This window comes from Neofelis nebulosa, chromosome 7 (assembly GCF_028018385.1).
Source record: "Neofelis nebulosa isolate mNeoNeb1 chromosome 7, mNeoNeb1.pri, whole genome shotgun sequence".
Taxonomy (NCBI): Eukaryota; Metazoa; Chordata; class Mammalia; order Carnivora; family Felidae; genus Neofelis; species Neofelis nebulosa.
Genome location: NC_080788.1, coordinates 135,262,010 through 135,289,625, shown reverse-complemented (window position 1 = coordinate 135,289,625; position 27,616 = coordinate 135,262,010). Strand labels below are relative to the sequence as shown.

General features: G+C 41.5%; 1 protein-coding gene across 14 annotated transcripts in view; it reads left to right on the top strand.

Moving 5' to 3' along the window:
* Nucleotides 1-22,043, top strand: part of RPS6KA5 (ribosomal protein S6 kinase A5) — a 185,259-nt gene extending 163,216 nt beyond the window's left edge. For 8 of the 14 annotated variants that reach the window (XM_058740013.1, XM_058740018.1, XM_058740015.1 and 5 more), the window contains 4 exons: nt 2,252-2,443; nt 10,696-10,855; nt 12,656-12,819; nt 14,614-16,450. In XM_058740013.1, coding sequence (XP_058595996.1) covers nt 2,252-2,443; nt 10,696-10,855; nt 12,656-12,819; nt 14,614-14,853 — 756 coding nt within the window. In that variant the 3' untranslated portion in view covers nt 14,854-16,450. Of the gene's footprint in view, nt 1-2,251; nt 2,444-10,695; nt 10,856-12,655; nt 12,820-14,613; nt 16,451-18,917 lie in introns of those variants that run through there. The other 6 variants (XR_009264722.1, XR_009264721.1, XM_058740014.1 and 3 more) reach the window with 6 other exon arrangements.
* The last annotated feature ends 5,573 nt before the right edge of the window (nt 22,044-27,616 follow it).

The following is a 27,616-nucleotide window of genomic DNA, read 5'->3' as shown; positions in this document are numbered from 1 at the left end:
TCTGTTCCATGACTGTATAGAATTCATTTTCACATGTTTTATTCTTTGATAACCGGCCATCTGTCATCCCATGAGTCTCAAATGATGCAACTGTCCTTTCCAACAGAATTTAAATTTGCCTTCCCATCTTACCGATACAAAGATACTTGTAGCTTCGTTCTTCTTGTTACCAACCTTTTCTTTCAAGTAGCCTTTTGAAGTGAAGACATGTCAGATGAGTTAGGACATTCTACTACATTTATAGTCCTAAATCAACATAGATTCTGGAGAAATGAAAATGTGCCTTCGTACTAACATCTTCGTAATAAAATGACTTTGACTTTTAAATGGCAGAGTATGTTACTCCCAGGCCCAAAGTGTAACCCCTTTCCCACTGATGTCGTATTTTAAGACCTGATGGTGTATCTTTTGGTCAATATTAATGTGGCATTTGCTTTCGGCATGGGCAAACTCCTAAATTCTAGGTGAGAAGCAGATAAACTTAGAAGCTAGCTGACATTCTTAGTGGACTGATTTGTGCTTTTCAAACCGGTCCCCATCCTGAGAGATGAGAGACCAGTGACATCAGATGAGTTTCAGGGTGGAGCTTGAGAGGACGCTGAAAGGCGGCTGCTTCCTGCCACTCCCGCCCATGCGCACCCAGCCCCATCGGGAGAGCCGAGAGGGGGAGCGCCCCCCTCCTTCATTTCAAGAACTGCGGTTAAGGAAGTCCTCTCAGAGAATAAACGGAAACCACCTCCCAAGACTTGGCAGGCTCCGTGCGGACGGGGGCCAGGTGTGCCCCATGGTCCTCTGTACAGATCACAGTGCTTGCGCCGCAGAGGAGCCCACAAGTCATTCGCTGAAAGACTTGCCCGGAGCTATGGCGTGTAAACCCCAGCTGGGCTTCAGTTTTTATCCACATTTTAATTCCATCACACGTTCAGGATCAAGCATCCTAGGATAGAAAATTTAAGAAAACTTTTTAATTGTTTTGCTTTTCTTTCCCCCCACTTTATCCATTTTTAACTTTTGGGTGGAAGGTGTAGAAGATGTTTTCTTCTTTATATGAATGAACCCTTGTAATGTCTTTTATTTTAGCGGAAATAATATTAACGAAAAAAAAAATGATGTTCCAGATCCGAGGAATTATTTAATGAACATAAAGACATAACAGGTTTCGTCAGCGTGTCTGAAGACAGTATAATCAGATTTGCTTACCGTGGCTACTAGCTTGATAGACTAATAAAAGTGATGATCATGCCTTAGTACAGTTAGCATTTATTAAACATGTGATAAACACGAAAACAGTACAGTAAAAGCTTAGTGACTGAGAAGGCTTGGCAGATGAGGGATTCAAAAGAACAATGTGTGCATAATTGAGGAATAATATCCATAAGCATCCAAAAAATGTTTAAGTCTTAGCTGTTTTGGAGAAAATATTCTGAAATGTAATGTATGTCTTTACCATGTCTTCTTTAATTTGTTTTTATTTCTTAAAGGTTTTTGGTGTTTTTTTAAATTTATTTAAGCAATCTCTACATGCAGTGTGGGGCTTGGACTCACGACCCCAAGGTCAAGAGTCACACACTCTTCCAACTGAGCCAGCCAGTTGGAAGCCAGCCTACCGTGTCTTCTTTAATAAGCTATACTGGATACAGCTATTTTATTTATGACTTTATTCAGTGGGCAGATATTTACCAAAGCACCTACTATATGAGTGCAGCAGGTTTGGGGAATAGAGTCATAAATAAGGTGGACACATAGTCCCCGCCCTTAGGGAATTATGGACTCATGAGGAAGAAGACAGTGGACTAATAATGCCGAGATGCTAAGTGCCAGAAAGGAAAAGCAAATATGCTAGGAGAAAATAGAAAAAGTCCTAACTTGAGTGCAGTGGCACGTTTGGGGGGGTGAGGGCGGTATCTCTAAGCAAGCAGTAGGGGCACGTGGGCCTGGTCGGTACCGAGGTTGGTGGAGGGGGTAGAGGACAAACGCCGTCCGAAAAATGTAGACAAAGGCTCTGACACAGGAAGAGGCGTGGTGCAATCGAAAAATGTTTCATAAGACGTTGTAAAATTGAAATAATATAAACAAGCATAAGCCAGAGAAGAACAGTACACTGTCGTCCAGCTCCCTGACCCTCTCTATCAGACCTCTCTCCGTGTCCAAATCCCGTATCAGCATAGAGATAGACAACGTTATGTACATGGTGTCACCAAGTCCCAGGACATTGTCACGGGAGACTAATTTACGTGTTTGTATCTTGCAGAATTTATTGTTCACTGACGAAAACGACAATTTGGAAATTAAAGTAATCGATTTTGGGTTTGCGCGCTTAAAGCCGCCTGATAACCAGCCTCTCAAGACACCCTGCTTCACCCTGCACTATGCCGCCCCGGAGCTCTTGAACCATAATGGCTACGACGAGTCCTGTGACCTCTGGAGCCTGGGCGTCATTTTGGTGAGTTCATTTCACTAGAGCCGTTAAACCTAGTCAGTTCCTGGATGGCCTCTTACCTATCTCTTCCTACTGTTTTTCTTAAAGTTGTGGGGGATATTGACAAATTGGTTTCTTTTCGGTACAACCAAGTAAAGGTCTGACCAAAGGCTATTTCCCTTTTTTAAAATTTACATTGGAGACAATGTAGGAATTTTTTTTTTTTTTTAATTTTTTTTTTTTCAACGTTTTTTTATTTATTTTTGGGACAGAGAGAGACAGAGCATGAACGGGGGAGGGGCAGAGAGAGAGGGAGACACAGAATCGGAAACAGGCTCCAGGCTCTGAGCCATCAGCCCAGAGCCCGACGCAGGGCTCGAACTCACGGACCGCGAGATCGTGACCTGGCTGAAGTCGGACGCCTAACCGACTGCGCCACCCAGGCGCCCCAGGAATTTTTATTTTGGTTTATTTTGAAATATTTAAGGTATTGCATTTTATATGCATAAGAATTTATAAAGACGCAATAGTATATTTTCGAAAGATACATATCAGATATAATATGAAAATAGCAAAGTGATTTATTATTAGAAAAACGTTAAAAAATATATTCCCCATGGGGGAGGGGAAGGAAAAAAAAAAAGAGGTTAGAGTGGGAGAGAGCCAAAGCATAAGAGACTCTTAAAAACTGAGAACAAACTGAGGGTTGATGGGGGGTGGGAGGGAGGGGAAGGTGGGTGATAGGTATTGAGGAGGGCACCTTTTGAGATGAGCACTGGGTATTGTATGGAAACCAATTTGACAATAAATTTCATATATTGAAAAAAAATAAAAATAAAAAATAAAAAAAACTTAAAAAAAATAAAAAATAAATAAAATAAGTAAAAAATAAAAAATATATTCCGTGAGGGGGCACCTGGATGGCTCATTTGGTTAAGCATCCTAGTTTCAGCTCAGGTCATGATCTCACGGTTCGTGAGTTTGAGCCCCATATCTGGCTCTGTCCTGGTGGCACAGAGCCTGCTTAGAGTTCTCTCTCTCCCTCTCTGCCCTTCGCCTGCTCTCTCACATGCACACCTGCATGCCCCCTCTCTCAAAATAAATAAATAAATACATATATGGGGCGCCTGGGTGGCTCAGTTGGTTAAGCATCCGACTTCAGCTCAGGTCATGATCTCACGGTCCGTGAGTTCGAGCCCCGCATCAGGCTCTGCGCTGACAGCTCAGAGCCTGGAGCCTGTTTCTGATTCTGTGTCTCCCTCTCTCTCTGACCCTCCCCCGTTCATGCTGTCTCTCCCTGTCTCAAAAATAAATAAACGTTAAAAAAAAAAAAAAAAAGAAATACATATATATATATATACGTATATATATATTTCTTTTTTATATATATATATATATATACACGTATATATATGCATATATATGTATATATATATGCATATATATATGTATATACGTATATATACACACACACATATATATAAGCTTATATATATATATACACATATATATATACGTACACATATACACACACACACACACACATATATATATATATATATATATATATATATATATTCTATGAGATTTTCAGACTAAAACTGTAATGAAAGACAATGATTTAGGGTAAGTTAACAAATTAATGGATAAAGCGGGAAATATTTATAGTAACTTATAGTAATCGTGATAAGCATGTTTTTCACAAAATGACCTGGGCTGCTGTGATCAGAAACAGAACATTAAGCTAGAAAAATAATCTTGGCATGTTTCTTCTCAAAATAGCTCTACTTTTTCTGCATGTAACTTGTAATGCATAATCTTAGGGAGAAATTTTCGGACAAAACCGAAAGAGTAGAGGAACAAGCAGACTCACTCATGACATTGTGTGGAGGTGATGTGCGTGAGCTCCCCCTCTTCTAACCCACTGCCTGCCGCCACCATATTACGTGTGCTTTCTGGCTTTCTCCTTCTGTTTACGTGTACAGCTGTTTGGGTTTTTTAGCAAATGAGCTTATATTATACGTGTAGTTTGAGCCTCCAAACTTCATTTAACCTTTTCTTTATAATGAGCAGTTAGCATTTTCCAGTTTTTCACTAATTACAAACTACACAAATGACTATTTTTTAATAGTTGTGGCTGCATTTGTCTCATTTCCCTGGAATAAACTCCTACGAGAAGGGCACGCACATCTTTATTTTGACATCTATGCCTCAAATTCCTTCTAGAAGGTTTACCAGATCATGTTCCATCAACTGTATGTGAATACATCGGATACTATCAATTTCAATCTGAAATTATTTTCTACTGTTGTAATTTGCATACATTTCTTTGATGAATATTCAGTTTTGAGCATCTTTTCATGTATTTGGACACTTGTATTTTCTTTTTTATGAATTGCTGTTTATGAGCTTTGCCCATTTTAAAGCTCTGTGAAGGACTTTAATCCTTTGTCTGCCATTGATAGTGGAGATGTTTTTATTCTGATTTTGTCATTTGAAAACTTTGTTTATAGTATCATGGGATTTTCACTTGTGTTTCAGGGTTTAAATGGAGAATTTTTTTATCTCTGTAGTAAGACATCAGTCTTTTCCTTTATGACGTGTTTTTAAAAAATTTTTTTAATGTTTATTTATTTTTGAGAGAGACAGAGACAGAGCATGAGCAGGGGAGGGGCAGGGAGAGAGGGAGACACAGAATCCGAAGCAGCTCCAGGCTCTGAGCTGTCAGCACAGAGCCCAATGCGGGGCTCGAACTCACAGACCTCAAGATCATGACCTGGCCCAAAGTAGGACGCTTAACTGACTGAGCCACCCAGGCGCCCCTGTGACATGTGGTTTTGATGTCAGATTGTCACACACCCCTACCCCAACCCAGGATTATAAAAATATTCTCCCAAATTTCCCTCCAGAATTATATTTTATTTTTATACTTAAATCTGCACTCCATCTGGGATTTATTTTGGTGTCGATTCTCCCACAGTGGCTAACCAGTTGTCCCTGCAGGATGGTTCCTCTTTTATTTTTAAGCTTTATATAGTTTTTATTTCAGCAATTTTAACTCATCATTTATAATTTTCAAATGAAAATATTTACGAATAAGGTTTTTTCAATAAAAATAAACAACGAACTGCTATAGATTTGAGAGTTTTGTTTAAGGGCTTAAACTGATTACATTTTCATTAACCTTCTCCGAAAAAATTAGTCTAAATAAAGGGGAGCTTTCCAATTTTAGTAATAATATAAAAGTACCCCTTGTAAAAGAGCCTTTACTTTAAATATAGGTCAGTTTTAATCATCATGCTTTTTAAAGTTTTACCAAACAGTCTTCGAGATGTGGACGAGTGTTTTAGAGCTTCCGAATGCCACATCTATGGAGATAGCTATGTGTCACAGCACGGACGGGAGCCATGCTTCTCTCTAGATCTATTTGTCAAGTTTCTAAGGCAAGCAAGGGGCAAAGAACAGCTTACACGATGCCACAGGAGTACGGTCACAGTATCCAAACTGTGGGCCGTTCTACAGGACGAACAACCCAGTTTCTCCTAGAAAAAAGAAAAGAGCCTGAGACCCTACAGATTAAAAGACACTTAGGAAACAATATTTACACTTACTTCAATTCTGATTCAAGCAAATTCTAATTTTAATGCTATTTATTAGGTTCAAACTCTAAGTCATCCAGATATAATTATAATAGATACATACGACGTATATAACACAGATGGAGAAATTTGGATATTGATTGGGTACTGAATGATATAAAGGAATTACTGCTAATTTTTTTTAGATGTGATAATGGTGTTGTTGTGGTTTTTAAAAGATCTTTGCCGTTTAGAGATACACAATGAAATACGTATGCAGAATGTTAGTATACACCTTAAACTGTAAAAAAAAAAAAAAAAAAAGAACCCAGAGTGCTTTGTGAACTTTTCTACATGAATAAATGCATATCTTCAGAGGATCTAGATACAAAGCCTCAGTTATTCCATAACAAGCAGAAAGTTTATTTGGAGTCTCCTGATTTGCCTTAGAAATCTGTGGCCCTTGGGGTGCCTGGCTGGCTCAGTCAGAAGAGCATGTGACTCTTAATCTCGGGGTTGTGGGTTTGAGCCCCACTGGGTGTAGAGATTACTTAAAAATAACATCTTTAAAAAAATAACAAAATAAAATCTTAAAAAAAAAGAAAGGAAATCTATGGCCTTTTTGTATGTTGTATCTAATAAACATGAATGTAGCTATTATAGTTTGAAAATAATTTATATTACCCCCATTGAGTAAAACAAATACTCCAGGAAGCTGCATCATGTAGTATCATATGGCATGATTACAACCCCCGTCTACCTCATAGATATGCAATCCCTGTCAGAAACCTACAGGACTTTGGGGCGCCTGGGTGGCTCTGTCAGTTAAGCATCTGACTTCGACTCGGGTCATGATCTCGTGGTTTGTGGGCTCGAGCCCCACGTCGGGCTCTGTGCTGACAGCTCAGAGCCTGGAGCCTGGATTCTGTGTCTCCCTCTCTCTCTGCCCCTCCCCTGCTCACACACACACACACACACACACACACACACACACACAATCTCTCTCTCTCAAAAATAAATATTAAAAAAATGTTTTAAACAAACGTACGGGACTTTAATTAAAATAGAGCTTACACGGTGTCTTAGCTTGGTGCTGCCATAACAAAATACCACTGATTAGGTGGCTTAAGCAACAGAAATATATTTTCTCACAGACTGGATGCTGGGAATTCCAATACCAAGATGCCAGCAGTGCTGGTGTCTGGTGAGGATTTTGTCCTTGAGTCGTAAACAGCCACCTGCTCTCTGTATCCTCACATGGCCTCTCCTCAGTGTGTATGCTTAGAGAGAGAGCATGAGCAAGCTCTCTGGTGTTTCTTTTTATAAGGACACTAATCCTATTGGATCAGGACCCCTCCCATATGACCTCATTTAACTTTAATTACCTCCATAAAGGCCCTGTCTCTAAATACAGGCGCGTTGGAGGTTGGGTCTTCAACGTATTAATTCTGGAGGCAGACAAGCATTCAGTCCATAACACACAGTATTTACATGGGCTAGGATCATATGCTACCCCACGGGTACATTTAACATACCTATGGGGTGACAGCTAATTCCATTTAAAACATGATCCTCCACTCACAGAATCCAGATATGGGGGATCCAGCACCAATGGATCAGCCAGTGGTTCAACACAATCCTCAGGGACAGAGCCCCAACCCCACGCGGTATTGTCCTGAGCAGCTGCCTTCACTGAGTTTTTCACGCTCTAGCAGGCCACCTATCGAGCAGTCTCAATTTCCTTTCTTCCTCCGTAGAGGAAGGACGTCCTAGAGAACCCCTCCTCAATGAGGCCATTGGCTTGAGCTGAGGAAGAAGTGCTGGTGCAACAGAGATAGGTGGCACGCACTGTGAATGTAACTTGCTCATGCCTTCTGGACTTCCTAGGGTTGATTCTAAGTGTGCTGTGTCCATAGGACATTGGATCGCTGCTCGGGCTTGGTGAATCAGTGCTGATCATAGTATAAGATGCACTGCTTTTGGTATCCCTTCTATAGGCATTCATAGTCTACTAGGAACCAGTAGCGTCCAGGAGATGCTTTTCAGAGAGTAGTTCTCTGCCATGGAAGGCATGACCCCACACAGAATCCTTCAGGTCTGCTCTACAACTCCTCTGTTGCAGCTGCCAGAGACTCCACACAGCATTCTTCCCTTTCGCAGATACCTCTAACACAATCGAGTCAACCAAATCCTATGGCCTAGGTAGCAGGACGGCTTGTGTTTCAGCCAGGACCTGCCGCAGAGCCCTCTTGCCTCTGGGCCCCACTTGGAACTGGTAGCCTTCCAGGTCACTTGATAAATGGATTGGAGCAGGATTCTCAAGTGCAATGTATGCTGCTGCCAAAATCCAAGGAAGCCCCACTGAGTCCTGCACCTCTTTCTTAGTGGGACAAGCTACAGCAATTTATCTTTCAGGGGAAATGTCTCTATGCCCCTAACCATTGGAGCTCTAAAGTCTTTACCAATGTGATAGTCCCCTGAACGTTTATGGAGTTCATCTCCGTCCCTCTGACATTCGTGTGCTTATAAGGCATTTGGGATACCTGCTAGTTCCTGCTCCCCAGGTCTTACTTAATGAAGACATCAGTATAGAGAGCCAGCATGGGATTCTTGAGAATGTCGAGATGATCAAGGTCCTAACAGACTATATTATAACAGAGCAGGAGAGGTCACACAGCTCTTGGGCAAGACAGTGAATGCTATCCTTGGTATGTGAAGACCTACTGCTTTGATCCTTCCTGTTGATAGAGATCAAGAACAATCTGTTGACCAGATCAATAGGTGCTTATCAATGCCAGCACCATATTGACTTGTACCACATTCAGCATGGCAGCTGGTCCCTGCAGTTCCTTTGGTGTGTACACTGTTCCCTGTTCTCAGTTCTTCCTGCTCAGGAATGTAATTGTGTCTTCACTTCAGCTTTAGACTCTGCTCTCTGGGAAACCCAGGCTGAAGTGTTGGAGCCTCCAGTGATCTAGAAAGCAGACCTTTAGGAAGGGGCTCTAAAGTCGCCTGACTCACTGTTCTGATTCCCCACCTTCCATTGAGAAAATGGGGTCCCTGCTGCCTTCCAGCCAGAAAAAGAGGAGGAAGAACAGAGTGAAGCCTGGTATATTAGTGAGCAGGCTTCCGCTGTTACCACGTGCAATGGGTTGTGTGATCCTGTTACATTTGTTGTGTAGATGAAGAAAAAGTCCAAGAGAGGTTAACTAACATACCCAAGCTAGTAAACTAAAAAGCCAGAAAACAGAAGCTAGTAAGTAAAAAAGCAGTTGTTGGAAACCAGGTCTGTCTGACGCTAAAGCTCATTTTCCCCTCCTACCGCCTGTCTTCTCTCGGGAGTAACTATGACAGATGGCGGAGGCCCTCGTTACACATCCTGGAAAGTTACACCGAAGGGTGGGTGGGCCTCTGCCAGCTCAGGAAAGAAAATGGCCTTCTGAGGGGACCGAGTAGCTTGTGCGCAGTCCAGAGGCCTAGGAACTGTCGGTGCGGAATAGGGGGTGGGAATACGGCTACTGCAGAGGCTGAGCCCAGGAGGGAAGACGAGGCCGGAGCTTGAAAGGTGCCTGGTGAATGTCGGGAAGCCAGTGTAGGAGTCTGAAGAGGGAAACTTCGGGAAAAGACATCGGCTGTGTGAATGTTGCCGGTATGCAGGAAGGATGAAGGAAAGAAGATTTAGGGAGGTTTCTGGTTTTCTTAGATTGTTCTGGCATTGTTCTTCAGGTGTCCTAGCATTTCCCTCCTTAGAACAAGGGTCTTCCAGGGCACCTGGGTGGCTCAGTAAGTTAAGCATCTGACTTTGGCTCAGGTCATGATCTCACGGCATGAGTTTGAGCCCCTCGTTGGGTTCTGTGCTGACAGCTCAGAGCCTGGAGCCTGCTCCAGATTCTGTGTTTCCCCTCTGACTCTGCCCCTCCCCCGTTGACAGTCTGTCTCTCTCTCTCTCTCTCTCTCTCTCTCTCAAAAATAAATAAAAACATTAAAATTGAAGAAAGAAAGAAAGAAAGAAAGAAGAAGGAGAAAGAAAGAAAGAAAGAAAGAAAGAAAGAAAGAAAGAAAGAAAGAAAGAAAGAAAGAAAGAAAGAGGGAAAGAGAGAAAGAGAGAAAGAGAAAAAGTGTCCTAGGGAAAGGATGTGTGGAATTGAATAGAAAAAAATAGCTATTGGGGTACTTGGGTGATTCAGTGGGTTAAGGGTCATGAAGTCATGATCTCACAGTCATGAGATCGAGCCCTGCTTTGGGCTCAGCACTGAGCATGGAGCCTGCTTGGGATCTCTCCCTGCCTCTCTTTCTGCCCTCCTCCACTTATTCTCTCTTCCTCTCTCTCTTTCTCTCAAAATAAATGCATAAACTAAAAACAATTGCATTAAAAAATAGCTGTTGAGGCGTTCTGCTCCCTCTCAATTCTCTGTTAACACGAATACTATTTTTTCAGAAGCAGCCGGATTATCCTTGTTTTGTTTTTCTTGCTCTTTAAATCTTGGTATCATAATAAGCCGGCTCACTTTATTTATAAGGCTTTGAAGTGTGTTTGTTGCTTCAGTGATAGAAGTCTCTACATAATCTTCTAAACCCAGTAAGGCTAGTTATTATATTTGGTAAACTATGCTGATGAAGTTAGTAGTGAGATTACTGGAGTGGCTTTGACAATGACTTTGGCAGACATTCTGTTCTGTTCCCTTTTTTTCTTGATAGTATACAATGTTGTCAGGGCAAGTCCCATTCCAATCTCACGACAAAAGTTTGACATGTACCAGTGCAGTGGAGATCATGAAGAAAATTAAAAAGGGAGATTTCTCCTTTGAAGGAGAAGCCTGGAAGAATGTATCCCAAGAAGCTAAAGATTTGATCCAAGGTAAGAATCTGATGCAATTTTACATTTTGTATGATGTGTAGTGATTAAAGTGGAATCATACTCATTGTGCATATATTTATTTGTTAATTACTCATGGAGCTTACATGTGTTCTAAAAGGTTTCCAGGTTAGTCTACTGAACCTTTTTTTTTTTTTTTCATTTTTTAAAATATTTATTTTTGAGAGAGAGACAGAGCGTGAGCCAGGGAGGGGCAGCGAAAGAGGGAGACACCAGAATCCGAAGCAGGCTCCAGGTTCTGAGCTGTCACTACAGAGCGGGACTCAGGGCCAGAACTCACGAACCACGAGATCATGACCTGGGCGGAAGTCCAGCACTTAACTGACTGAGCCAGCCAGGCGCCCCGGCCTTATTTTTTTTCTTACCAGAACTCTGTCCCTTAGTAGTCTTACCCACATGCACAGGGTCCGCAGTGTCTCAATCTAACACCTCCAAAATGAACTGACACTATTTTACTATCCTTTCCCCCCAAACATGCCTCTTCCCATCCCCCTCTTGCACTGCCAAGCAGCCAAATTACCAAGACAGAAACCTGGACGTCACCGTACGTCCCGCACCTTCCTTACCTTCCTCAGCCACTCAGTGCTGCAGGTTCGGTGTCTCTCCTCACCACCTCCTGCGGTTCACATGGCCGCCCTCGGGTCTTGCCATCCTTCCTCTCCTGAGATCCCACACCATCCTTTCAGCCTGTCTCACTTCCTCTGACTTTACCTGTCCGTTATCAATCAGCAGAGTGACCTTCCTCGTATCCAGACGTGCTCATGCCTCTCTTCTGTTAAAAATCCTTCAGAGAGTCCTTGTTAGCTTCAGGTCAGACTCCTATATGGGAGCATTTGAGATTCAAAGTCCTTGGTGACCTGGCCCTGCCTGCCTATGCTTCCTGTTACCCTTACTCTGCCTTTGAATTCTTCAAATGTGCCGGCCCTCAGATTCCTGTGTGACTTTACTCTGGCGCTTTGTAATTCCTGGGGCGTCCCTCTTCGTTGAGCCCACCTGTATCCATCCCCCCAGGACTCATCTTCTGGAAGCCTTCCGGGGTGCCCCCACTCTCTGGTCAGAGCCCTTCCCTTGGGCGGCTAACACACTGTACCTGGGGATTTTGCTATTGCGCTCGTCCCCTGATGCTGTCCTAGTTGGTTTTGTCTGTACATCAACTCAGAGCTCCTCTTTGTGTCTCCATCTCCATATCTCCCCTGCCTTATGGCACTTACTGACTTGTACAAGATGTTTGTACACAAGGGGCGCCTGGGTGGCTCAGCCAGTTAAGCGTCCGACTCTTGATTTGGGCTCAGGTCATGATCTCACAGTTCACGCCATGGAGCCCCACGTCAGGCTCTGAGCTGACAGTGCAGAGCCTGCTTGGGATTCTCTCTCTTCCTTTCTTTTTGCCTCTCTCCCCTTCATGAGCGCACACGTGCACACTCCCTCTCTCTCAAAATAAATAAATAAACATTAAAAAAAGGATTGTTTGTACACAAATGAAGTATATCTAGGTGCTCTTTGTTCCCTTGGAGCTTCCCATTGGCCAGTGGCCGTCTTTATGTGGGTGCTAATTTTCTCCTGATCAAGAAGCCAGTTAGCCTACAGCAGACATAGGCTATTGTAGGCCTTATCATCAATTAGCACCCAGCATTTACTAGGAGATTTAAATGTATATGAAAATGTAATTACCTTAGTAGGAGTTTGAAGCCTTATAGAAACCATTGTGTCATGTGAACCTCATTGAGATTTATGTCTGAAGCAACAAATCATAAAATAAACATATCTCAATTATTCCCATAGGACTTCTCACAGTCGATCCAAATAAAAGGCTTAAAATGTCAGGCTTGAGACACAATGAATGGCTTCAAGATGGCAGTCAGCTGTCCTCAAATCCTCTGATGACTCCAGACATTCTAGGATCTTCAGGGGCTGCTGTGCAAACCTGTGTGAAAGCCACCTTCCACGTAAGGCCCTGGGCTCTGCACACATAGGGCGGGTTTGAATCATGACCTCAGAGACACATCCTTAGTGGTGCATTGAAAATAATGCGTTTTTTTTTTTTTTTAAGTTTAGGTATGTTTTTAGAAATGCCTTTGTGATATAAACACATGGATTAACACAAAGTGTGTGGGGCATCAGAGTCACTGCTGACCCACAAGCACTCATATGACATTTAGAATGAGCTTGTGAGATGGGGCAGTCGTGTGACATTTGAGTAGTTGAAAGTTTTTGGGAGATCATGAAAACAATAGGCTTCATATTGGAACTTTTCTCTCTCAAATAAGCTAAATCATTTTCTTTTTTTTTTTTTTTTTTTTTAAATTTTTTTTTTTTTTCAACGTTTTTTATTTATTTTTGGGACAGAGAGAGACAGAGCATGAACGGGGGAGGGGCAGAGAGAGAGGGAGACACAGAATCGGAAACAGGCTCCAGGCTCCGAGCCATCACCCCAGAGCCTGACGCGGGGCTCGAACTCACAGATGCGAGATCGTGACCTGGCTGAAGTCGGCCGCTTAACCAACTGCGCCACCCAGGCGCCCCTAAATCATTTTCTTTGAAAGCCATAAATAAACATTAGGAGCGAAGGCACATGTGAAAGTCTGTTCACTTAACAACCATTGACACATCACATATCCTCGAGGCTGCGGGGGACGTGTCGTCAGAGTACACGCATTTGTACCAAGCAGCTGCTAATGCTTTAAGATAATCGCATAAGGAATAGGTGAGTTCTGGAGAAGTACAATTACCTCTGAAGGGATCATCTTGAGAGAGGAAAAAGGACAGTTTCTTCTTCAGCGGCAGACGTGGATCGAAAATTAATGAACGAGGATACCGTTGAGGTGCGCAGGGAGTGACTGCGAAGGTTGTAGCAGATGGTCGCCCATCTTCCCGGTGGTATTTGAGGCAAAACGATCAGTAGTAGCCCCAGTGACACCCAAGCTGGAGACCAAGAAAAGTAGGGACAGGCTGCTGGGAGGAGAAACCAGGCCGAGGCATGTGGCGCTGAGCCTTTCTATGTAGATGAAGTGTCCAAGATCCACCCGGATTACCCCGACTTGGAGGTGGAGACGGGGGCCTGTAATGGATCAGGTCTGCTCTGTATTGGGGTTTTGTGGTCAGAATTTATTTTATTTTATTTTATTTTATTTTATTTTATTTTATTCTATTCTATTTTTATTTTATTCTTATAAGTTTATTTATGTATTTTGAGAGAGAGAGAGAGAAAGAGAGAGACATGGGAGGGGGGAGAGAGAGAGAGAGAAAGAGAGAGAGAGAGAGAGAGAGAGAGAGAATCCCAAGCAGGCTCGTCACTGTCAGTACAGAGCCCCATGCGGGGCTCGGACCCACCAACCATGAGATCATGACCTAAGCCGATGCTTAACCACCCGAGCCACCCAGGTGCCCCTGTGGTTGGATTTAAATCTCAGACGCAGGACCAGTAAAAGTAATGGGGGTTGGAGCGGGGGTGGTGAGTGTTTTTTACTGAGAGGTAGCGCTGACCTCGTCAAAAGATTGAGGAAGAATCAGGACTCCTGAGCAGCCTGGCTGGTTTGATTTACGCAGAGCCCTGGGGACTCTTCCCCTGAGCTTGTGTGTCCTGCCAGGAGGTTGGCAAGTACCGGTTTTAAGGACTTTGTTCCTGAAACAACTTGGAGCCGTGGTTGCCAACCGAAAGTTGTCTTCTTCTAGAACTCAGACATGCCCGGAAAGCGTCAGCCCCTTTGCCTTCACAGAGGCTCCCTCTCTTTCTCCCCTAGGCCTTTAACAAATACAAGAGAGAGGGGTTTTGCCTGCAGAATGTCGATAAGGCCCCTCTGGCCAAGAGAAGGAAAATGAAGAAAACCAGCACCAGCACAGAGACGCGCAGCAGCTCGAGCGAAAGCTCCCACTCGTCCTCCTCCCAGTCCCACGGGAAGACCACCCCAACGAAGACACTGCAGCCCGTCCACCCCGCTGACGGCAGCAACCCGGACACCCTCTCCCAATTCTCGGACTGAGCGCAGGCGGGCGGAGGGCAGGACTGTCGCCGACGACGACCCATCGCACCCGCGTGCCCTCAGCCTGTGCCTGAGGTGACGTCGTGCGCTTTTAAAAACGTGCCCCATTGGTCTTCGCGGAACCTGCCTCTTAGGGAGTCGTTTTCAGGCAAACCCAACTGGTTGCCCGTGTCCAAAAAGCACTGCACGGAGAATGTTACTGTGAACAGAGCACACGTTTTACTGTTGAGTGACCTGGCGTGACGCCAACAGGACTGTTCCTGAAAGAGCAGGGGTGTCTGTAAACCTACTTAGGGACGGGTCAGGTTCGAGCTGCTTACAAAACGAGTCTCGGGTGTTCCAGACGTCCGCCCGCAGGAGTCACGCGTACGGTGATGATGATGCCTTTTGCTTTGCCTCGGGGACCGTGTGGCCTTTTAAGAGATGGGCCCCCGCGGAGCAGTGCAGAGATTGTGTAGTGAATTTGATGCGTGGCGTTCGCTCATTTCCTGAGAGAGGGTTTTAACTTATTGTCTTTGTTTTATGGTTGCCTACGATGGTAACCTGTTGTTATGAGTCCTTTTCTAAAAAGTAAAAGAAAAAAAAAAAGATACAGGAACGTAAGGTCCCATACTCTGTACTGGGGACCCGTCTGACATGCATGCTAAGCTACATACGGTTTTAATTTCGCACTGCTCTTTCCTGGCAGGTTGTTTTAATGGTTATTGCCGAATATTGAGGTACACGTCTCTGTTTTAAGTAATACTGCACTTTGTAAAAGACTATGGATAAAGCAAACTATTTTATAAAGTGCACCGTTTAAAGCACATGTGCTGCATTTTTGCCCGTTTTTCCACATCCGCTTTAAATTTGTCCTCACGTCCCCCTTCTACCTTGTCTGCGACAAGCGGAATGGGCACAATCACGATCCACTTAGGCACCGATGCGAAGAAAATCTAAAGGAAAATTCTATGAAACACTGTGCTTCACATCTGTGTACTGCGTTGTGCTGCAGCGAGGCATGCCCTCCCGGAGTCGGATATTATGTACATACTATTTTAGAATCATGACTCTGACTTGTCTTGAAATTTTTCTGTTAAATTTTAAATGCAGAGAGCATATTTTATAAACTTCCGCAGAGCCCTTTTGTTGCTCCAAAGTTCTGCATTCCTACAGAAAACAAGTACTATGTGATGGAGACCTTTCACCAAAAAGATTGCTTCCTTTTCAAATACAATGAATTCATTCCCTATGCAAAAAGAAAAAAAAAAAAAGATAGGATTTGTACGTTGTATTTTCTTTTAAAGCCATCACAGGAAATGTCAGGACTGAGAAAAGTGATCTTGGCTGTGTTTACAAGAATCATGCTTAAAAAGATAATGCCCAACATGTTTATTTTATAATTTTTGTTAGTGATAATCTCTTGAGCATTGGTTTGGAATTTGGGCATGATATTTATTTATTCCTTTCTTGAGATAATAGCAGCATTAATTTCAAACAGTTACAAATACTAAAAATATTGCACTCTATGTAATAGTATATTTATTACTAAATCAATGTACATATTAATAGCACAGGCAAAAAATGGCAAATATTAAAATATTTTCAAAATACTGTATCACTCTGTTCACATTTTTGTCCGTGAAGGTTATTGGAAATGACTTTTTATACTTTTTAGCGGCCCAAATGGCTATATAATTCTCACGAGTCAATGAAACTTTTGTGCTCCTAGCTTTCAGTCATTCCTGGTAATGATGGGAAATCTTACATGAATTATTACCACCATATAGCTAATTCACAAACTGATTTCCTCAGGCACAGAATTATAATAACCAAGAAAATGTCCGTTTGTATCTATAGTTATGTTAAATAGATTTGGAAATGTCTAAGTTAGCTCTTCAGGTCATTTTTTTTTTAACTGTGCATCCTAGTAGAAAATACTACTTGCAGAGTATAAACTAAACGGACTTTGTTGCTAATGGAAAACGATCCAGAAAAATGGTCAGTGTAATGATTGAAGATGCCATTGACTCCTGGATGTTGAAATTGAGGGGTTTCATTTTCGTTTATTTTCATTGCCTCTTCTTCAGAAGGACTTGACAGAAAATGAAATGGGTAAAAAGGTAGAGTAAGAAGAGGAAGGAAGGAGCAGCTAATCCATCGCAATGAGGGTCTCTGAATAATCTAGAATGGGCTTTTGAAAAGACCTAAAAGCACTCGGGGTGGTGCCCCATGTCAAATACCTTCATCCCCACCCCGCTTATGAATTCCAGAAAGACAGCCTCTGATGCTAAGCTTGCAGTGGTTACACTGTGTGCAAACTGTCACCGCCCAGTGACTTGTATTCTAAAATTCACAACACTTTCACTTAGTCGCATCAGAAGTACACTAAGAAATATTTTATATGAAAATACTTCATATGAACTCTTTCTTAGTATTAGGAGTAGAATAGAAGTAGATCCAAAAAAGCCCCCAATATATAAATACATTAATTTCTCTTTATAATATTAATTTTGGAGATAAGGCGAAATCACCCCTTCCTTTTTCCCTTATTGATTTTATTGCATGTCATTTTCATACCATCATAGACCCTGATTCAAATATTTTATAACTGTATATGGCTAATGGAGAGTCAAGAATAAGAAAAGGAAAGTCGTAGAGGAAATAAATTTTAAAAGACCCATTTCTTCTAACTACTATGCCAGATCCTGTGGCTGACTGAGTTAAATTAGCTATTTTGAAATTCATTAATTCTTCCAAACCTCTATAAAATAATAAGTCAATGAGCCACTGGAACAAAAAATCAAGCCTCCTGGGTTCATTTCAAACATGCTTGTTTGTGTTGGAGTTGCAGATTCATTTACCTGTGAAAAGCTGCTTTTTCATTTTTTTATATTGCTACTGATTTCTTAAAAAAACTATGTAAAGGGCTACATTTAAAATGTAAGTTTGGGGCACCTGGATGGCTCAGCCAGTTAAGCGTCCAATTTCGGCTCAGGTCATGATACCAGGTTTTAGGGTTCGAGCCCCACATAGGGCTCTGTGCTGACAGCTCAGAGCCTGGAGCCTGCTTCAGATTCTGTGTCTCCCTCTCTCTCTGACCCTCCCCCGTTCATGCTCTGTCTCTCTCTGTCTCAAAAATAAATAAACGTTAAAAAAAAAAAAAAAGTTTTTTTTAAATAAAAAAAGACAAGGAAATTTAAGTTAAATATGAACCCAATGCTACAGCTTTGTTTTCCTGCTTGTAGGTAGATGGGGAAATCGTTGTTTCTCTTGTTTTCTTTGTTTAAAATCCAGGAAGGTTGACGAACATGACATTCTTAACGGCGGTTTTATTTTTGACTTTCTATGGGGCTGGTCACGCAAAATGTGCACTGTTGTGTTGAAATATATGTGACAATTATCCTCATGAAAGACCTACTGGTTGTGTAGACCTTAGATCATTCATAACAGTTTATTTTAGGCGCTGTAGTGCTAGCCTATTTGCTGAAGTTATAAACACCAGTAAAAGGAGAGATTAAGTGTACAATAATTCTCATTCTCCTGATGAGTAAGAAGGGAAATACAGAGGGTGCCACATTACATGTAAAGGTAACGCTTTAGTACTGAAGTTTTGAAAAATATCCCTAAGAACTTTACCGCATGACTTTTTAAAAAGAACAAGAGGAAGGCACATTCGAACATAGTTAGAGAAATTTTTGAAAGACTGGCATTTTATTATTTTTTTTTTTAAATTTTTTTTTTCAACGTTTTTTATTTATTTTTGGGACAGAGAGAGACAGAGCATGAACGGGGGAGGGGCAGAGAGAGAGGGAGACACAGAAGCGGAAACAGGCTCCAGGCTCTGAGCCATCAGCCCAGAGCCTGACGCGGGGCTCGAACTCACGGACCGCGAGATCGTGACCTGGCTGAAGTCGGACGCTCAACCGACTGCGCCACCCAGGCGCCCCTGAAAGACTGGCATTTTAATGGATAGCAGGTGTACTTCTGTCTCAAGGGGTATGTATGCATCCTTGGGTGTGGAATTGAAAACTTGCCGAAAATAAGCTACAGTAATCCACGTAACTATGTAAATTCTTCCACAGCCTTCATAAAGATAAGAATTCGTCTTCCTAGAAAGTAAGTAAGTGGGATATAAAAAGATGAGAAACATTGTTGTTCTTCTGTGTGAACGATTAAGGGGGACAGTGGTGTCACACAATTCAGACGAATGCCATTCCGCCCGTCGCCATCTGTGGTGTCTTCACGGATGGCAGCAAGTGTACTTCCTCTTGCTTTCCAATGGTACAACCGCACACGTGAGTGTTTCCCTACACTGACACTTTACTCCCCACTTCTTAACACACCCATGTGTTGACTAATGTTTATGGATTGTAGTTAACATCAGAGAAATCCTTGATGGGGGCAGAGAAGGGAACATTTGGGGATGAAAGGGCTGTAGGAAAAGGGAAATACTGGCCCTGTGGGAAAATGAGCAGCTTTACATCTCAGAGGTACAAACAATTGCTATGAACATGGACAGAGGGTGACTTTACAAAAAGGCCATTTCAGTAGCCATGTGTATAAATCTCTTTTAATCATTGTATCTACTGGGTCGGTAGGTGAACTTATTTAGTATGTCTATACAGGCTTTGTAAGATGGTTATTTTTTGCTAGGAGGCCCATGTGATTGCCTTCTCCTCTCTTTCCCTGTTCCCTCTCCAACTGTTCCTACTGCTTTCTGCCATGGAGACCATTGACTTTCCGTGGCCAAAGAGACCAGTCCAAATGGAGCACTAAGGGTACATGTAGGTAGTGATCATATTCTTTAAAAATTTTAGGGGCGCCTGGGTGATTCACTCGGTTAAGTGTCCGACTTTAGCTCAGGTCGTGATCTCACAGTTCGTGAGTTCGAGCCCTGCCTTGGGCTCTGTGTTGACGACTCCAACCCTGGAGCCTGGTTGGGATTCTGTGACTCTCTCTCTCTCTCTCTCTCTCTCTCTCTCTCTGTCTGCTCCTCCCCTGCTCACACTCTGTCTGTCTCTCTCTCTCTCTCTGTCTCTCAAAAATAAATAAACAATTTTTTTTCTAATTTTAATGCAGTATAGCATATAAAGTACACAGATCTTAAGTGTACAGCTCAGTGAACGTTAACTTATGTATGTACCCTCATAACCATCACCTCAATCAAGATAAGGCTCCCACTCCATACTCAAACTTAACTACTGTTCTTCTGGCTTCTGTCTCCCGTAGACTTGTTTGCCTGCCCTTGTGTCTGGTTGGGTTTGATGATCATCGTATCTGTGAAATTCAACTACGTCGGTGCATGCAGCCATAACAATAGTGTGCTCTTTTTCATTGCTCTGTATTATTCCATCAGATGAGTATATCCCCATTTATTTATCCATTCTAATGTTGATAGACATTTGGGTTCATAATTTTTAGCTTTTTTGTCTAAAGTTGTCACGAACATTCCCGTGCGTAACTTTTGGTGGATATGTACATTCATTCCCTTGGGTTTATACATAAGGATGAAACTTACTGAATCATAAGATGGATGCATATTTAGCTTAAAGATGTTGCCAAATAGTTTCCAACAGCTGTCGCACCAATTTACACTCCCACCAGCAATGTGTGAGTGGCGAAGTTGTATTTCCTTGTGGTTGTAGCCATTCTGGCGAAATTGTATTTCCTTGTGGTTTTAGGCATTCTGGCAAGTGTGGATTCTGTTGTAGTTTTAATTTGCATTTCCCTGAGAAGCAGTGACAAGTAGAGCACCCTTTTATATCTTTATTAGCCGTTTGGACATTCTCACTTGTTGAGCACCTACTCAAGTCACTTAACAAGTTACAGTTATTCGCTTGTCTGTCTTTTTCCTATTGGTTGGCAGGGGCTCTTTATATTTTATTGGTATGAAGTTTTTGTCGGATGTGTTGTTATAAATCTCTTCTCTTTGGTTTGCTTTTTCACTTTCCAATCGATGTCCTTTGATGACCAGAAAGTTCTAATTTTTGTGAAGTGCAGTATACCCGTTTTTTATGGTTAGTGATTTTTGTGTCCTGTTTCATAAATCTTTACCCCAAGATTCTTATTCTTCTAAAAGCTTTATTTTATCATTCACATTAGATCTGTGATCCATCTAGCACTGGTATTTGTGCATGGTGTGAGATACTGCAAAGTTTACTTATTCCATGAGTGTTCACTTGACCTAGTACAGTGTCTTGAAAATCTCAGTGCATTGCAGTTGTAATTTTTATAGTCTTCCCATCTGGTAATGTAAGATCTCTAACTTTGATCTTCTTCCGGATAGTCTCGGCTATTTTTAACGCTTTGCATTTCCATATACATTTGTTTTTATTTTTTTTATGTTTATTTATTTTTGACAGAGAGAGAGAGAGAGAGACAGAGTATGAGCGGGGGAGGGGCAGAGAGAGAGAGGGAGACACAGAATCTGAAACAGGCTCCAGGCTCTGAGCCATCAGCACAGAGCCCGATGTGGGGCTCAAACTCACAGACCGTGAGATCATGACCTGAGCTAAAGTCAGACGCTCAACCGACTGAGTCATCCAGGCACCCCTTCCATACACATTTTAGAAACAGGTTGTTGTTTTCCTTGGGGAGGTTACCTATTAGGGTTTAATTGGTATGGCATTAAGTTATAGAGATCAATTTCAGGAGAATTTATATTTTCTCAATTTTGAGTTTTGTAATCCATAGACATGGTATATCTCTCTATTTAATTAGATCATCTTTACTTTGTCTCAACAAGGTTTTAAGATTTACATGTGGAGGTTAGATTTATCTTTAGATTTTTGATGTTTATATGTTATTATCTAATTATTGTTCATTAGTATGTAGAAATATAATTATTTTCTATACTGCCTTTGCATCTCTCAACCTTACTAACTTCACTTTAATTATACTAATTCTATAGATTCTTTTGTATTTCTTCATGTATACACATATCTCCTAAAAATAATGATAGTTTCACTTCTCCGTTTCCAATTTTTCTTTTTTTCCCTTACTGAGCTGACTAGACTTCTGGCAAAATCTTGAATAGAATGGTGACAGTGGACCTCTTTGGCTAGTTCCTAAACTCAAAATAAGAACTCAGTATTTTACCATTCAATATGATGTTTGCTGTAAATTTTTTAATAGATACCACTTGCCAAATTAAGGGATTTTTTTCTCCTAGTTTTCTGAGAGTTTTAATTAAATGCTTGTTCTACCTCTTCTGAGATGACCATGTGGTTTTTCTCTTTCGTTCTCATCTAGTGATTAATTACAGTAATTGATTTTCAAATGTTGCATTCCTGGAATAAACACACAAGCTACTCTGTTGTGGCCCAGAGCAGAAATCTGATGGTAATCATTTTCAGTCACCAAAGTCATTTTCCCCACAGTGGCTTCTTGCAATGATAACTTGGTTGTCATGGGTTCACATAGGAGGAAACCCAGTTTATTCGTTTGTTCCTTCACACACGTCTTTTTGAGCTCCTGCTCAGGCCAGGTACTATTCTCGACATGGATAATACAGCAGGAAATAAGATTTCGGCCACTTTGGGAATTAGAGCCTCTCATTTCCTAGAAGGACTGCTCCCAAAGGGTTTCTGTGTTGTACTATTTCAAGACTTTTTCTTGTGTGTGGGTGAATGAGAGACAGACTGAGCTCAAGGCCCTTAGGATGACAACGCCTTCCGAGTTTATAAAAATATTTTTAGGCTTTTAAAAAATTCCGCAGAGATTAACCCACTTCACAGTGGGTTAATCTTTTGAAAAGCTAAGGCATTATGCCTACCTCCCTATCTGCGAGTTTCTACATCATAGGGACAAGACAAACACTTGAGAGACTTACTTTGGAGCAGAAGTAAGTGACAATTCTAGTTAAAACTCCAGGAACTCGTTCAGGGAGAACAAACATAGCTCTGAAAGCGAATCCTTCCGTGAGTGTCCATATGTGATCCAGTCAGCCCACTTGTGGTTTCTCGTTTTAACTTCAGATTTTAGCAAACATTTCACATGCTACAAAGCACTTATTAAGTGCTAAGAAAAATACTGAAAATAGTAAAAGATAGGGCTTGCTTTTCCCAGTCTTCCAGAATAGCTTAAATGTCAATGGTACCAAAAGAAAAAACATAACCTGAGCATATGTTACTGTTAAGATATTGTGATCAAATCAAGAATTTTAGTCCTGTTTTTTGTTATTCTTTCCCACTTTAGAAACTTCACATATTCTGGGGAATGGTAATTTGTAGTTCCGATTGTAATCCATTTTCATGCAATCAAAAGGCAGTCCAAGAACTAGAACATCATGCATAGTGGCTCTGTAGAAGCTGGAGTACACCCATGAGGACAGACCGAGAATCTTGAACACCTGTGATGTGGTGCCCTGGGGATTACAACCCTTTTGGAATGGTTTACGAACTGCCAGTTAAAATAGACAAAGCCAGGGGCGCCGGTTGGCTCAGTCAGTCGAGCATCTGACGTTGGCCCAGGTCATGATCTCGCTGTTCGTGGGTTCAAGCCCCGCATCAGGCTCTGTGCTGACACTTGGAGCCTGGAGCCTGCTTCATAATCCGTGTCTCCCTCTCTCTCTCTCTGTCTGCCCCTCCTCTGCTCACACCCTGTCTCTCTCTCTCTCAAAAATTCACATTTAAAAATTTTCTTAAATAATAAAAAAATAAAGTAGACAAAGCCAAACACAAAAAGCCACTTCTTGTGTAAGCTCCTGTATATGAAATGTCCATAACAGGCCTATCCATCAAGATAGAAAGTAGATTAGAGATTTCCAGAGGATGATGGGAGAGAGAAATGGGGAGCGACTGCTAATGCATGTAGGTGATGAGGTTTGGGGGTGATTAAAACATTCAGAATTCAATAGGGTAATGGTTGTACAAACCGCTGACCTGTACGCTTCAGATGGGAAATTTTATGTTATGTGAACGTTACCCTAATTTTTAAAAAATCACACACACGCATGCACACACACACGATCAGCCAGAGAAGATGGAGTCATGTTGATGTAGTCAGTGCTAACACCTTGCTCTTCCGACAAAGCCATCTCCACTGTCGTTTAAGTGGCAACAAGCCTGTTTGAAGCATAATTAATACTATGGCTGGAGAATCTTTGCTAAAAAGAGAAATTAAGTTTTGAGGGACAGAGTGAATGTGTTGCCTGCAGAGAACCCCCAAACTGCAGCCTACCAGGGGACACCTCCCAGTTTTGGGTAACGTTTGGGTAGATACCAAAATGCTGTGTGTTTTGACGATGGTCTCGTTCAGCTTATCATCACTTTGATCTCCGCTTTAAAGGTTTATCTCTTGCTTTTGGCTTCATTGTCCTAATGGGGCCACCAGGCTCTTGTGTTGCATACATTTTTCTTTGGTGAATATTTTTCTCCACTCTCTCTTGCCTTACCAATGTTACCTTTCTCTCTCAGAAGCTGGTTCATGTGTGCGGTTGGCTGAAATATTATTTTATTAATTCATGAAATCATTTGGAGCAGGTGTCTTATTCTCAAACATAGTGCCATCGAGATATCTGCAAGTCACGCCACTCCTGGCTTTGCCATCCAAGTAGTCAGAGGTCAATTGTCTCCCTTAACTCCACGGTATATGGTGAAAATATCTGTATCGTCGACAATTGTTTTAAAGCCTAATCATTTCAGTTACTCTCTGTTTTTTTAAATTTTTTTAATTTATTCATTTTTGAGATACAGAGAGAGACAGAGCGCCAGCAGGGTAAGGGCAGAGAGAGAGAGACGCAGAATCTGAAGCAGGTTCCAGTCTCTGAGCTGTCAGCACAGAGCCCAGTGCGGGCCTCGAACCCACAAACCGTGAGATCATGACTTGAGCCGAAGTCAGATGCTTAACCGACTGAGCCACCCAGCCACCCCTGGATAATTTATTTATACTCATTAAAGGTAAAAGTTTTATCAATACGAGAGAACTTATAAATTTTTTTATTCACTAACTAAGACATCACATGAAACTGCTTTTGTTTCTGGCAATGATGAACCGTACTGAAGAAAGATAATTAGACTTTGAAATTTTCAAAATGCTTTTATGGCAAATGTAAAATAAAGTTGTTTCAAACTGCAGATTATTTCACCTAAAATCTTTCTGTGGTGAGTATAATAGCACACTAATATCAGTACTTTTTATATATTTTGAATGGTAAATGTTTTGAAGATATTTTTAAATAAAAACTAGCTATTGAAAATTCTTTCTTAAAATATTTAGAATAAAGCCTATCTAAAATATATGAGCTAGTAGAAGTATTTTTTTGTATCATTAGTGTAATGGTATATATGTTTTACAAGAAGGGACTGGAAAGATAAATATTTGTTTATAGTATTATTTTACTGAGTGATACTGATGCAGCTTTTATTTTTATTTTAAGATTTTATTATTATTTTTAAGTAACTCCACATCCAATGAGGGGCTCAAACCCACAACCCCGGAATCAAGAGGCACATGGTCCACTGACCAAGCCAGCCAAGCACCCCAATTTTTTCTTAATTTAAATTCTAGTCAGTTAACATACAGGGCAGTATTGGTTTCAGGAGTAGAATTCTATGGTTCATCACTTACATACAACATCCAGTGCTCATCCCAACAAGTGCCCTCCTTAATGCCCATCACCCATCCAGCCCATCCCCCCACCCACCTCCCTCTATCAACCCTCATTTTGTTCTCAGTCATTAAGAGTCTCTTGTGGTTTGTTTCCCTCTCTTCTCTTTCCCCCCCTCCCATATGTTCATCTGTTTTGTTTCTTAAATTTCAAATGTGAGTGAAATCATATGGTATTTGTCTTTCTCTGACTGACTTCTTTCACTTAGCATAATACATTCTAGCTCCATCCACATCATTGCATATGGCAAGATTTCATTCTTTTTGATGGCTGTGATATTCCATTGTATAGGTATACCACATCTTCTTTATCCATTTATCAGTCGATCAGGTACCCCCAGTCTAATATATCTTTTTTAGATTTGGGAGTAAAGTCCACTGTAAAAGTATTCCAATTTTTAAGTTTCAGTGCCCTTGCTTTTGAGCCTAGTGTTGGCTTTCTTTCTTTCTTTTTTTTTTTTAAGTTTATTTATTTATTTTGAGAGAGAGAGAGAGGGAGAGCACATGAGGGGTAGGGGCAAAGAGAGAGGGAGAGAGAGAATCCCAAGCAGGCTCCATGCTGTCAACACAGAGCCCAATGTGGGGCTCAAATTCACAAACTGTGAGATTACGACCTGAGGGGAAACGAAGAGTTGGATGCTTAACCAACTGAGCCACCCAGGTGCCCCATAGTGTTGGCTTTCTAAAGTCAGAATAATCAAATTCTACTCACCTAAAAATTCAGAAAACTTGTTCTAATGGTGTATCTAATGATACATTCAGGGAAAAAGTTGAGTGTTCAGAAATTCCAATTAGAGTTTAAAATGACTTAGTTGTGTCCTAGGTATATTATGAAAGTGAAAAAGATAAGTATTTGTGACTATTATACTTAATGTATAGTCTTTATCATGTAGAATTTTTCTTTTAATTAGTTTCTACACTAGTTTCATGTTAAGTTTTTCAAATGTTAGCACATTATGGTGGTTATAGTAAAGGGTTTTGTTTTAAATATAGTAGCATATCCGGGAACCATTAAAGTATAAGTTACAATGTCAAATTTTTATAATTGGATCATAATTTTTCAAATTATCTATCTGCCTTGCTGTGATCCCCACCTGTACTGGAATACTCTCTGGTATGAGTTACTCCCTTATGCTGGGAGGTAGGGAAATTAAGCAAAGCATCACAGGGAATTTTTTTTCATAGTAAATTCATCTTATATAGAGAATGACAAGCATATCTAACACTTTTTGCTAACACTAGGCTTCTTTTCATTGTGATTGCTTTGCAAAGTTAATGTTCCTCACTGAAAAGAGCCTGACTGGTTTTTTTTTTTTTTTTTAACGTTTATTTATTTTTGAGAGAGAGACAAAGTGGGAACAGGGGAGGGTCAGAGAGAGAGGGAGACACAGAATCCGAAGCAGGCTCCAGGCTCTGAGCTGTCAGCACAGAGCCCGACTCAGGGCTCGAACCCATGAACCATGAGATCATGACCTGAGCTGAAGTCGGATGCTCCACTGACTGAGCCACCCAGGTGCCCATGATTGGTTATTTTTGTATAAAGATGAATATTTTTAATACAGAGAAAATAAAAGCATATGTGCCTCTCACACGGCAAACTCTAAGGTACAGTATCCCACCTCGGCATCTGATACCAGCCGTGCTAACAGCGTGCACATGTGCATTAAATATGGCTCTTGACTTGGAACGTCAAGTGGGTGGGCGGGTTTCCTGTGATTGAACTGATACATAAATATTTGCCCCTTTAAAGGTATTCAGACATTGGAAATTAACTATTTGCCCATGAACCACAGACTTGAAGAACAGTTTTAGGTGAAATTTCCATTCTTAACTTTTTTTGCCGATGAATCTTGGGCATAATGCTCTGTGTCTATATTCTAGGACTGTTACTGAATAAGTAGTATTTATTTCCTTGTATCAACCAACGTGTTACTAAGTTATATCTCTTGTGTTCGGAAAAGCCCCAAGACCACGGGAGACACTGTGTGGTGAAGTTAGAGGCAAAGTGACTGGTGCAGCGAGCCCCTGGCAAGAACCCAAGTGGCGGGAGGCAGGGCAGTGAGCACAGCCCGCCATCCAGGTCGGGTGTGGTCCATGCCCCTCCGCCCCCCAGCTATGTTTCTGCATGTTGCACTGTGTGTGGCGCTTCCCATCAGTATTGCTAATGGTTTTA